The sequence below is a fragment of the Acomys minous genome (assembly GCF_964271855.1).
Source record: "Acomys minous genome assembly, chromosome: 13".
Lineage (NCBI taxonomy): Eukaryota > Metazoa > Chordata > Mammalia > Rodentia > Muridae > Acomys > Acomys minous.
This window is the reverse complement of record NC_140495.1, coordinates 16046863-16061239: the sequence shown is the minus strand read 5'-3', so window position 1 is coordinate 16061239 and position 14377 is coordinate 16046863. Positions and strand designations below refer to the sequence as shown.

General features: G+C 38.0%; 1 protein-coding gene across 6 annotated transcripts in view; it reads right to left on the bottom strand.

Moving 5' to 3' along the window:
• DOCK3 (dedicator of cytokinesis 3) overlaps positions 1–14377 on the bottom strand; it is a 336530-nt gene that overhangs the window by 228553 nt on the left and 93600 nt on the right. For all 6 annotated transcript variants that reach the window (XM_084752557.1, XM_084752558.1, XM_084752559.1 and 3 more), the window contains exon 4: positions 13055–13110. In XM_084752557.1, coding sequence (XP_084608683.1) covers positions 13055–13110 — 56 coding nt within the window. The remainder of the gene's footprint in view (positions 1–13054; positions 13111–14377) is intronic.

The window sequence follows — 14377 nt, the reverse complement described above, 5'->3', positions numbered from 1 at the left end:
CAGGCCTAAAGAAGCTAAGTAACAAAGAGGGCCCAAAGGAGGATGCTTGAATATCACTCAGAAGAGGAAATAAAATAGACATCTGAAGTAGATGAAGGGAGGGAACTAGGTGGAAGACAAGGTGGGGAGGAGAACATGGCTGGGGATCAGGTGTGCAGAAAGCAGGGGGAAGGGGGAGGACTGGAAGGGAGAACGGAAGTCAGTGACTGGGGGCATCTCTGAGACTGGGTTGGCTCAGGAGAGTCTATGCAGGTTACCACAGCTGAGACTCATAGCAACAGGGGAAATGGAGCCTGAACCGCCACCTCCTGTGGCCAGGTGCAATTTCTAGTGGAGGTAGAGGACACCAATCCACTCAAAAAACCTTTGACCCAAAATTGGTCCTGCCTGAAAGAAATACAGGGATAAAGATAGAACAGAGAACCAATGACTAGTCCAACTTGAAACCCACTCCATGGGAGAAAGCCAATCCCTGACACTATTAATGATACTCTGCTATGACTGCAGGCAGGAGCCCAGCATAACTGTCTCCTGAGAGGCTTCATCTAGCAGCTGATGGAAACAGATGCAGAGACCCACAGCCCAACTATAGGGAGTCTCCTGAAAGAGTAGGAGGAAGGATAGAGGGAACTGGGCAGGGGGAAGGGGTGCCAAGGACATCACAAGAAGACCTACAGCATAAACTAACCTGGGTTCATGGAAGCTCACAAAGACTTAACCAAAGAGCATATACGGGGTGAACCTAGGCCACCTACACATATGTAGCAGATGTGCAGCTTGGTTGCTTGCCTTTGGATCCCTTTCCCCTAGCTGAGCTGCCTTGTTTGGCCTCAGTGAGAGAGGATGGGCTGTTGCAATTTGATGGGCCAGGTCAGGTTGGTACCCATGGGGGAGGAGGGGAAGTTAGGGATAGGGAGTTATAATGGTAGGTCTGGGAGGAGAGGAGGGATGGGGCTTTAATCAGGCTGTAAAGTAATTGAATAAATTAATTAATGGGGGAAAACCTAATTACTAGACATAAACAATTGGGCATCTAAAAGATAAAAGCCAGAGGAGTGGAAGAAGGGAAAACTGTGCTCAGGACATATTGTATGAGTGAATTATCTATTTTCAAACAAACAAACAAAAAGACCAACCAAACATAAAAAAGAAAAAAGATGAGCATCAATATAAAAACAGATTAATTCAGCATCCACTAATAATGTGGTCCAAGAAATTTTTTAAATTAATCTATTCTATAGGCCAAATAGACTTAACAAACATCAACAACTATCCTATCCAACCCTATGGACATTGAAAACCTGAAACTTTTTCCAATACAGATGTTTCAGCTTAAACATAAACTGAAACTCCATAAAGCAAGTTTTAAACTCAAAACCAACCACTAAACTAATTTTGTATATGTTATCAAATCATAATATATATAAACTGAAAATCCACAACAAGAAAAAATAAAATTATACACATAAGCATAAACTAATTAAAAAATACACAATGAGAGCTGTTAAAGGCACATCATACTCTTCAAGAACATTAACTTAGTTCCCAGTACCCACACTGTACACCTCAAAAAGGCCTGTAACCCCAACTCCAGGATATCTGACACCCTCTTCTGCCCTCCAAGGGCAGTGTACTCACATGTGCAAACCCATATACATATATACACATCTACATGCAATTAAATTACACAACTGAACAAATAGTGAGTCATTAAAAATAAAATAAAATAAAATAAAATAAAATAAAATAAAATAAAATAAAAGATGAGCCCTGGGTCCATGGGAGTTCAGAGAGTGGTGACTCACACCTTTGATCCCAGCACTTGGGAGACAGAGGAAAGCACATCTCTGAATTCAAGGCTAGCCTAGTCTACAGAGAGAGAGTTCCAGGACAGCCAGAGCTACACAAAGAAACAGCTAAAATAAAGAATAAAATCAGCCGGGCAGTGGTGACACACTCCTTTAATCCCAGCACTCGGGAGGCAGAGGCAGGTGGATCCCTGTGAGTTCAAGGCCAGCCTGGTCTACAATGCTAGTCTAGGACAGCCAAGGCTACACAGAGAAACTCTGTCTCGGAAAAAAAAAAAAGACTAAAATCAATGAAATTACAGGTGAAGATGAAGCTATTACAACATGCACCTCTGAAATCCAAAGGATTGTTAGGGACATATTGCAAACTTATATCCCACTATATCAAAAAATCTAACAGAAATAGCCAAATATCTACAAATATATAGCCTACCTCAAAAAGTAAAAATCCCTAAGAACCTAAATGGATGGATAATAAACAATGAAATTGAAGACATAATAATTAAAAGTCTACAACAAATAGATGCTCAGTACCAGATGGATTCACTAATGAATTTATTAGATGTTTTTAAGATCCCTTATTTTATTTTATGTGTATGGGTGTTTTGCCTGCATGTATATTTGTGCAGTGTGTGTGTGTGTGTGTGTGTGTGTGTGTGTGTGTGTGTGTGTCTGTGTGTAAAATACCTGCAGAAGCCAGAAAAAGGCATTGGATTTCCTGGCACTGGTTTAGCCATTGTAGCTGTTGGGAATCAAACTCAGACCTCTGGAAAAGCAGCTGGTACTTTTAACCACTGAACCATCTTTTCAGCCCCATAATTTATCAGACTTTTAAATAAGAAATAATATCCCCAACCGTGGAAAAATCTCAGTAGAAAAACTGATTCTCTATTTCCATAACAAAATCTAGACAGAAATGCTATCCAAATATCCTGAGTACTTTTCCCAGCTAGACTAGGATTTGGGGTCCTAGTGCTTTTTCTAGCAGGACCAGAATTTGGGTATATATATATTTCTCCTTTAATTCCTTCCCAATTTACCCTTATGTCCCCTTAAGCCCCAATTTTGTGCACTCTTCAAAATTTTTTTTCAATAACCCATTGACTTTAATTTGTACTCTTCACTAAATTCTGAGTGTGAGACCAACCATAGTAGTGTGGTCAACCTACCAGAAGTCACATCCTTAAAGAAAATGTACTCTTCCGGGCTTGGTGGCACACATCTTTAACCCCAGCACTTGGGAGGCAGAGGCAGGTGGATCTCTGTGAGTTCGAGGCCAGCCTGGTCTACAAAGAGAGTCCAGGACAGCCATGACTACACAGAGAAATTTCACTCTCCCTCCCCAGAAACCATCAATTTTTATACCTTCCTACTGTCTATAGCCTTTAGCTATAGGTAGATGTTGAAAGATGGTTTATAAAATATGAAAAGCAGATTCTAAGAGGGTAAAAAATGTTTATTTGCACTTTATTTAAAGCAATCATACGTATCAAAATTTGAGTTTGAATGACTGTGTACCCCCAGACCCAATGAATACATCTATAACTCAACTCCTGCACCTAAGACTCAGAAAACAAGATATGTGAAGTCGAAAGATTATAAGAGCCAGATGAATAGAAGTCTGATGTGAGTTTGTGTCTCCTAGAAATGGCAGGAAAGTTATACCCATGATACCTCAACATAAATATGTCTACCTAACAAAACCCAAACAATGACAACACTAATAGACATGATTACGTGAAGGGGAAATATTAAAGAGGCCCCACCCTTCAACAAAGAAATACCGCACAGACCTATAGAATATGGCATTTAAAGATGTTTTTATCATTTTAAAGATTATTTGACAACAAGACAGGTTAACTCCTGGAAATGCCCAGCCTATCCAAAGAAGATGATGAGCATCAAAGAACCTCCTTATGGAAATGGCTTCAAATGTGGCAAGCCAGCCACTGGGCAAAATGTCCTCGTTTCTGCCACAGAAAGAATTCTGCCTAAAAATGGGCAAGCTTGGATCCAGGCAGAGTTGATGGGCAAACTCTGCCAAGACACAGTAAGAAAGTCCTCAATAGTTCCTGCCTCACAAATATGTCCATCAGATATATTAGGCCAAAGGGCTGAAGATGATGTTCCAACATTATAGAGAGATTTAGGTGACTGTTCAGGCATCAAACTGTCCCTGTCATTACTCATTGTGGAACCTGCTTACCTGCACTTCCTGACTACTCAGATAATTAATCTTATTCCTTCTCAAGTCTCGGATGGAGTTGAAGACCAGATAGTTTAGTTTTACAATTAAGCTTAGTTGTTTTGGATTATGATGTTTTTAAGTCTAGATAGATGTTTTAAGTTGATAAGGATGAGATATAATAGATATTGATTTATATTCAGATTTTAGATGCACCAAGATAGGAAAGCTGTTCTCTTCAGGGTTGCCAAATACAAATAACCAAAACACTACTATTTAACATTTATATAATTCCTGATTGTTTCATGGTTCTTCCTGATGTAATTTATTGTATGTGTGTGTACTGATATAAATGTATAGTAAATTTTTTTTTCAAATGGCTAAAAGAAGAACTGGAGGAAAAGGAATAGTCACTACATTCTACTGACTCTCCCCTTGCCCTCATTCAAGTCTCCTTCTCTCTTTCCTTTTAATCAAAATCTGCAATAACTTCCTGTTGCCAAGTACAATAGTCACACTTTCAGGATTGATTCTATTCAACATCAACATTAACACATATCTGACTGGTTCTTTCTCTGCACGTTTTCTGTGCTTCATTTCATTATTTTATTATGAATTCTGCACTTGAGAATTTCAATTCTCTAAATTGAAATGCTACAATTCCCCAGAATCTGTCTACATTTCAATTTATCTCTAGCTACATTCACTCCTTAATTGCTTTCAACCAGCCTCTTGGCTTTAAAATCAACTGAAAACTGTTGACTTCCAACTTTATACAATTTCACATTCAGTCAGGCAACTGCCAAATTTATACCTCTCCTTAAATCTGTAACTCTTCAAAGTTAACATATCCAAGTTTGCAGCATTTTATGTCTTAAAAACATAACCTTTTCTAAACTACACATCTCTCTTAATGGTGACGGCATCCTTGGTTGAAAATTTCATCTTTTTCTACATATATATGTCATTAGCTCAAATGCTAAAATTGATACAGCACCTTACCATTTCTATCACCCTAATAAACATCTGCATCTAAGCCAGCACAGTATAATCTTCCTTTATCTTCTCTGATTTTCCAGTGGTGAGAACTGAACACAGGACATTTGCATGCCAGATAACCACTTTTCTACAAAGCTATGCATAGCCTAAACCACTTCTAGATTTCTGTATGTATTTTCTTTGTGGTTTCCGTGAAGCTTAGATAAAGCATTTTATAACCAGCTATTCTAAGCTGATTTGGGGAGGAAGCGCGCGCGCGTGCGTGCGTGCGTGCGTGCGTGCGTGCGTGCGTGCGTGCATGCGGCTCCATGTGACAGCCAGAAGAGGACTCCAGGTATACTGCTCTATCATGCTCCATCTTAATCTCACTCATTCATTCTCTCCCTCCCTCTTTTCCTCCCTCCCTTCCCCCACCTCAGTTTTTCAAGATAAGAGTTTGTCTGTATATTCTTGACTGTCCTGGAACTCACTCTGTAGACAGGTCAGGCTGGCCTTGAACTCACAGAGACCCGCCTGCCTCTGCCCCCCGCGTGCTGGAATTAACGGTGTGTGCCACCACTCCGGCTCACCTTATTCTCTAGAGGCAGGGTTTCTACAAGCTAGCAGGCCCCAGAGGTCCTCCAGTCTATCCCAGGCAGCACAGTAGTTACAAACACACATAACCACGCCTGCCTTGCTACGTGGGTGCCAGGGATTTGGAGTCAGATTCTCATGTTATCTGATGTGCCAGTTTCCTTAGCCTCTAAGTTTATAATTTTAATTGCATACAAAAATTCAATTTCTTCTCCAAATTTCTGTCATTGACATCATAATTAACATCATGCCTTTGCTGCTAAGTTTTACAACTATAATTACTCTTAATAATTGTCTTTTATTGTTATATTAAAATTACAAGTGACTTATATACTACCTTGCTAACATTCATGTCTTCATGTTTCTATTTTTGTCTTTATCCATATAAAGTCTACACTTTCATTTTCCTTTATGCCATATAGCAAGCACCACTTAAAGAACTCTTTCCTTGTATTTCTTGTTAAACAAGTCTACTTGTGATAAATTACCTCTGCTATTATTTGTATGGGAAAAGCTTTCTCTTCATCTTTAAAAGGTCATTTTATTAGGCACAGTATTTCTGCTAGACTGTTTATTCCTATGGTATGCCGAATACATAATTCCATTCCCTCCTAGTCTGAAAAGTCTCTACTGAGAAGTCTGCAGTATCTTATAAAGGCTTCTTCTATACATGTTTCTTTTTCTTTTTACTTAGGTTTTATTTTTTATCTTTATTTTTATTTTTAATGTATTCACTTTGTATTCCCCCCGGTAACCCTGTCTTGTTTCTTCTCAGTGCCACTCTCCATTTCTCATCCCTGCTGTCCTCTCCCCTAGTACTCAGAAAGGAGGAGCCCACCTTCCCTATCATCTGGCTCCAGCCCATATCAAGTCTTATCTGGATGCCTGCATCCTCTTCTTCTGTGGCCTGGCAAGGCTACCCCACCAGGAGTAAGTGATCAACAAGTGGGCACCAGAGTCCATGTTAGAGGTAGTCCCTACTACCCATATTGTGGGACCCACAAGGAGACTGTGCTGCTTATCAACTATATCTGAGCAGGGGGCCTAGGTCCTTGCCATGCAGTCCTTTGTTGGTGCATCAGTCTCTGTAGGGCGCCCTGGGCCCAGATTTGTCGGCTCCATTGGTCTCTTGCGGAGCTCTTGTCCCCTCCAGGTCATTCTATGCCCTAACTTTTCCAGAAGACTCCCTGCACTCCACCCCAACGTTTGGTTGTGAGTCTAAGCATCTGCTTTGAACACCTGCTGGATGGAGTCTTTCAGAGGACCTCTGTGGTATATTTGTTTTTGACTTGTGACAATCAGATTATAGCATGCATTGATCTAGATTTAAATTTATCTCAATAGTGTGCTTTGGGTACATTTCCCGCCTTATATTTGAAAAGTCTTTAGTCATTATTTCTTTCAAGTTTTTGTCCCTTTCTCTCTCACCTCTCCTAGTAATTCCATATGGCATATAATAGGGTACTTCCTAGTGTCCCATAAACGTCATAGGCTTTCTTTTTCCCATGCACAGATTACTTCAGGTGATCTACCTCTGAGTTCACCAATTATTTCTCTTATTATTCCAAGAATGCTGTTCTACTAGATATTTCAATTCATGTATCTTCTTCAGCTCCAGAATTTATGTTAGGTTCTCTTTCCCTTTTCCTGTTTATTTGTTTATTATATTGTCTGACAGAATTTCTCTAGTGAATGTGTCTGTATCTATTTTCTTATATTTTAGCCAGTGTGTTATAAGAGATTATGTGAATTCTTTGTCAGGGGATTCATAGAACTTCATTTCTTTAGCATCAGTTATAAGATATTATATTATCTGACTTCATACTCCCTGTAGATTTGACTTTTTCTATTAGCAAAATGAAAATAAACGAGCCACCTCCCCTGATGTTTATGGAGTGGCTTCAATAAGGAAAGGCCCTCAGTAATCAATCTGCCTGAGAATCTGGGAACTTCTCAAACTTTCTCTATGGATATGTATTATTCCTCCCATTCTTCCCCAGAGTCTCAAGATCATGAATCTTCTTCCAATCTTTCAGACCCATTAATAGACACAGTAAATCACATATCTCTTTTTACCAGGGTACAGTATTGAAAAGACCAGGGCACCAGATATATATTCTGTTCTTCTCTCTCCCTTTAAGAATAACTCTGAGTTATATATCCCTTCTCAATCTTGCAGAACTATCCTGACCACAGGGAGATACACATCCCTTTAATCTAAAGCAGTGTACTGAACGGCTGGAACACTGTTACCACTCCTCTTTATCCCATATGGAAAGAAGTCTTGATTTTTGCATTATTCTCAATCTTACAGAATTGCGCAAGCTTCAGTGAGTTGCTACTCCTCTTGTTTGTTTTTAGTTTTCCTTGAAAGTTTAAAGTATGCAGGTAACTTCAGCAGTGTTGTTGTAAAGCAGGTTAAGCTAAAGATGTTAAGTATACTCCACTCATTTTATGTTGCTTTAGTGGAATAGATCAGCTGATGTAAATTCTATCTTAGCTCTCATGGAGAAGAAATGGTGCAGGAAAAATGAGATTGTTCCTAAATGTTTCAAAAGTGGCTGTTACCAGTTTTGTGCTTTCTAGGTTCCTGAAACATCTTAACTGGATTCTGAACCACTCATAAAAATATATTACTGTGGGCTGGAGAGATGGCTCGGAGGTCTTCCAAAGGTCCTGAGTTCAATTTCCCACAACCACATGGTGGCTTAAAACCATCTATAATGAGATCTGGTGCCTTCTTCTGGTGTACATGTAGACAAAACACTATGTATACATGATAAATAAATAAATCTTTAAATGTATATTATATATAATATATATTACTGTGTATGTGACTGTTAAATCAGTGTTTCTGTAAAGGATGAGGGATGGAATTTCCTGTTTTACCTTTTGTCTTTTTAAATATGAACACTTCATGAATTCATGTGCTATTCTTGCACAGTGGCCATGTTAATCTTTTTATTGCTCCATTTTTATTATGTATGCTGCCAAAGTGAGCACTTACTCCACCATTCCATCTTGATGATGCCAGGAAAGACTACCATTGTCTTCCTGGGCTCTGTTTCACCACATGATGGCAAACTGACAATTTCTGAGGGGGGAAAGTGAACATGAAGTTCCTCCTGTGTGCATATGCTCCTTAATAAATAAGAACCTTGAAATATCCTTACCAAAATTTAAAAAAAAGGGTAGCCAAGGCTAGAAAGACCACATATCAACAAGTCAGAACATGGAAACAGCCTAAGTGTCCCTCAATAGAAGAATGGATAAAGAAACTGTGGTACATATACACTATGGAATACTATTCAGCTATTAAAAACAAGGAATTCCCGAAATTTGTGGATAAATGGATTGAGCTAGAAATGATCATAATGAGTGAGTTAACCCAGAAGCAGAAAGACTCAAATGGTATATACTCACTTATATCTGCATATTAGCCCAAGGGGCATGTCCCATGAAAGCCTTCACTTACCAGGAAACTGAGACAGAGGAGAGGACATTCTAGTGGGACTCTAGATGAGAGAAACATGGGAGAAAGGCAAAGTAGAAGGACCCAGAGGGTCCTAGAAGCCTACAAGTAGAACATTATGATAGGCAGATTTGGGCCCAGGGGTCCCGCTCAAACTAAGGCACCAGCCAAGGACAATACAGGCGGTAAACCTTAAGCCCCTACCCAGATCTAGCCAATGGACAGAACACTCCCCACAGTAGAGTGGAGAGTGGGATATGACTTTCTCACATACTCTGGTGCCTCACCTTTGACCATGTCCCCTGGACGGGGAGACCTGGTGGCAATCAGAGGAAGGACAGCAAGTTACCAAGAAGAGACTTGATACCCTATGAGCATATAGAGGGGGAGGTAATCCCCCTCAGGAACAGTCATAGGGGAGGGGAATAAGGGGAAATTGGGAGGGAGGGAAGAATGGGAGGATACAAGGGATGGGATAACCATTGAGATGTAACAAGAATAAATTAATAAATAAATAAAACTGCAGAACAAAAACAAACAAACAAACAAACAAACAAAGGGAAAACCCAAAGCAAAACTGTGGGGTTTACAGAATTGTGTCTGTCTGAAGCTAGTGTGTATTTGGAAAACACAACGTAGTGGGGAAGAGTGCTGAGCAATGGCTGTATAAACAGGTCAGCAGCCCCCAGAATTAACTGAAAGAGACTGATCATCTTTCTAAATACGAGCCCCAGTGAGCTGAAAGGTCTTGCTTTGCTTTGTCTTTGAGACAGGCTCTCAGCACACAGACCAGGCGAGCTTCAGGTTCCCTGTCGGCCTGCGTTCGCCTGGAGGCTCTGGGACCACAGGTGTGTGGCTGTGTGCTCACCTAGCAGAGGAGAGGAATCTATTTACAACAGCAACAAAAATATCTAGGGCTAAACTTAAAAGGTGCAGAGCATATCCAGAAAGCTACAAGATAGATAAATATAAGTAGCTATTCTCTCAGAAATAGTAAGAAACCAGGGGGCTGTTTTCAGTGTTCAGATCCTCAGAACTGTAGAGTACAAGTGATGTGTGCATAACAATTACTGTGTTCTTGTATGTATGTTGGAAAATTTTGTAATAAACTGATGTAAATTGGTTAATCCTTGTATTAAAAATAAAGCTATTTAAGGTCTAGCTCTATGATATTAAAGCCTACCTAGATCAAAAAAACAAAAAAAACCCAAAAAAAACCAAAACAAACAAAAAAAAAAAAACAAAAAAAAAGAAAATAAGCAAAAGAACATTTAAAGATCCTGTCTGTGCCAGTTGTTTTCCAGTGCCTGCAGAAGTGGGGTTTTTTTTTTTTTTCATACTTTATCTGGGTTTTAGAACTTCTGTTCTGTACAATGACGCTGCTAGTCATCTAGGGGCAACAGTTAATTCTAGGTAGATTTCTAAGACTTATATCCAAAGGCCTCGGCTGCTCTGCACCCACAGAGAAAGAGCGCATACAATAAACACGACTGCTCTGAGTAATCCTCAGCATAGCTACAGCTACTCTGCTTTCCCCAAGCAAACAGAATCCAGGTGCATGTTCTTGGGCTACCAAATTGTCTCTCAAGCCTTCCTGGTTATTAAAAATAAGGTGCATGGTTCCTGAACTCAAGGTGAGTCACACATCATGAGGAAGAACTGTGTTGCTGGTTTTCCTGAGGCACTCTATTGCTAGATCGCTACTTACTCTCTGTAAGTCCTTCTACTCACTCCCATGGTACTTCTGTCAAAGACCACAACGCTACAGATCAAGAATAACATTTTATGTTTTGCTACTGGCCATTTCAACTCAGGAAATATACATCTGTAACTTCTGAGATCTGTACCTTCCCTCTTCTGAGGCTAGACACACCCTTTTACTCATACAACCTCTATATAGTGTTTATACTTTTGACAGTCCTTACTTGAACATTTGAAGTGCCAAGTTATGTCTTGCAAAGATTCTGTACTGTGGGATTTTCAAGTTTACATACACATACACTTATTGTATATCATTTTATACAAAGGAAAGAGGGAAGAATAAATATGTCAGGGACTATGGATGTGGTGCAATGGTAGACTACTTATTTATAACACATTGGGCTCTGTGTTTACTTCCCAGCACACAAAAAAAGGAGGAAGAGAATAAATAAGTATTTTAATATTATCATAATGTTGCAATAATTCTTATAATTTTCCAATAACAAGTTTTACTTTGGGAGACAGATCAGTAACTTACTAGTAACTACCACTTCCAAACATACCCTTCTGAGCCCTGATTTTTTTTGTCCCCAAGACAGGAAGGACTTCTCTGTGTAGCCTTGGCTGTCCTGGACTTGCTTTGTAGACTAGGCTGGCCTTGAACTTACAGAGATTGGTCTGCTTCTGCCTTCCTGAGTGCTGGGATTACAGCTGTGCGCCACCATGCCCAGCTTGAGAATGGATCTTAAGGTTGAGCACATAAACTCTGTTACACAATCTCTTTTGTCAGCTGCAGACATTAGAAAGATATCAAGAAAAATGGTTCATATAAACAATTCTCTAGTGACAAAAGCTGGTTTAGCATCCAGTTTTCTTTGGCAGGGATAGTCTGCCCTTATTGCCACATTGTTCACAAACACCACCACCAGCCCTGCCATCCCTCTTTCTCAAATATTTGTACTCCAGTGTCTCAAGACCCATTCCCTGCAGGTCTGAGGATCTGGTATCTCTATCCTATTGTCCTCTGTATCCCAGACATTTGAGTAGACTGGTATCTGTTATTATCATTATTTTGTTGATATAACTATTTCCTCTTTTGGTTTTCACTCTTTAAACATGAGCATAAATAGTGTCCTATATTAAATTCCATGTCATAATTTTACTAATCTATTTTATGTTTTCATGACTGAACTTTAAATGACTACAATACTCCAAGGCTTATTCACTCTCTATTCAAAAGCTTTTTTAGTTGAAAATTAAGTAGCACTTAAATTTTACACTTAAAATGAATTTTGAAAAAGTAAATCACTTTATAAAATAGTGACAATAACAAATTACTTATAAAACACTCTCAACATGTAAAAAAAAAAAACAATGGTAACACTTGGTATATTTATTTCTCATCTCTTTTTTGTGAGGATTACTTTTGTTTTTCTTTTTGTTTTATTGTTGTATAAATGTCTTTTTAATATTTTATTTTAAATTGTATTCTTTTATTTAAAGTCCTTTTTACTTACATAATATATTGACTACAGTTTCCCCTCCCTCTACTCCTCCCAGTTTCTCCCCACCTTCCCTCCTACCCAGACCCACACCATTTCTGTTCTATCTTTCATTTGAAGACAAATAGGCTTTTAAGGAATAATATTAAGATAAAACAAAATAAAATAAAACAGAACCACATCAGACTCTCACAAAACAGAAAAAGAGTCCAGCTTAGACACAAGAGTCAGAGACCACTCATTTGTACACCCAGGAAACCCATAAAAATACTAAACTGTGGTGGCATATGCCTTTAATTCTAGCACTCTGGAAGAAGAGGCAAGCAGGTCTCTATGAGTTCAAGATCAGCCAGATTTATAGCAAGCTCAGGCTAGTAAGACTCTGTCTCAAAAACAAAACCAAGTGTGTGCTTTAATGTATCCGTTTTGCATACATAATGCTTTGTATCCATAAGGTATATCTTTAAACATTTTAATCTCTACTTTTAAAACAAAAGATTTTAAAAGTTTCCTTCTCTTTGACATATAACAATGAAATGACAAACTTATCTCTAATACCCAGTATATAAATGATTATTCTCAAAGTCATACCTAATATATTTATAAACACTCTACATATGTAGCTGCTTTGACAAAATTTATAGCTAAGAGTATTTTTCCAGAATATGGTTTAAAATATTTAGAGATCAGGATTCTATATAATAAATATATATTTTTAAAAACACTTGTCAATAATACATTTTAAACTATGAACCAAGTCAGACTTCCTCTGCAACCTCTAACGATTATAAATTAATTTAGGCTAATTACTCACCCCCTATTACTGACAATTGCTTTTTTCAAATGAATATAATTCGCAGGAAAGATTCCCTGTAAAACAAACAAAAATCCAGTTAATAAAATATAAACTGTGATTAACACCTCATATACATTAAAAGAGAATGGAAGTCAGTAGATATTCTATTAACCAATCAATGACTTTGCACATCAAGAACACAGAATTGAACCAAGAGCATTACGTTACGGTTTTATGGCCATGTATAACTAAACTGTATCCTAAAAAGAAAACTACCGCTTTAAACACTTCATAAATAAAATACTAAAAATTACAACAAGGAAATTACAAAGTAGAAATAGTCTATCAAATGATTCATAAGCTACAGTACTGTGTACAGGTCATTTGTGTCCTAAACCCACATCATCATCTTATCATGACTTAAGAGTTACCCAGCTCTGAGTGAGAAAACCAATTTTCAGACTCTTGCTAATGTTTAAGAATGCATCAATTTGGAAGAGTTTATAAATATTTCTTCTTTTACTCTTTTCAAACTATTTTCACTTAGTAAGAAATATATTTTTAATTTTTAAATTACATTTTAATTAATTTAGTTGATGTGTGTGTGCAGCATGTGTGGAGGTCAGAGGACAACTTGTGGGAGTTCCTTCTCTCCTACCATGTGAAGGCTGAGGCTTGAACTCAGGTGGTCAGGCTCGGCGACTGGGGTCCTACCAACTGAGTCATCTTACCAGCCCAGAAAGTCATTTTTTAAAAAGCCATTTCAGTTTCCCAATCACTTCACTTTATGCTGATACATGAAAATTCCTTGAAATAAAACGTGAATGGCTTAAATCTGATATCCAATGGCATAAATTGTTATCCTTTAACCCATGGTATAATAAATGATAAAGTCAACTAATAATATATAGTACATATGAGGCTATCAGCAACTGAACTATAGTAATTTATTTTATATAATGGCTCATAACAAAAGATAATCTGTACACTGATAAAGAATAATAACCTAAGAGAATATATAGACTTAAAATGTGCAACTGCACACAGAAATAACAAAATAAAACTCTCAAATGTGATAAAATACCCTCCAAGAAAAGCTAGGTAGAAGAGGTAAAGAAACAACTCCATGTTAATAAAGGGAACAATTTATCATGATGTTATAATTACTGTAAAAAATTCAAAAAAAGTAAAGATTTCCCAATAGCATAAAATAAACACTAAAGCACATTAAAGGACAGAAAATATTGATACAACAATAAAAGAAGGTTTCAATGCCTCATTATGAGTTTTAGATAGGTCTTTGTAACTCAAACCAATAAAGAACCTTCAGTATTAAATAAT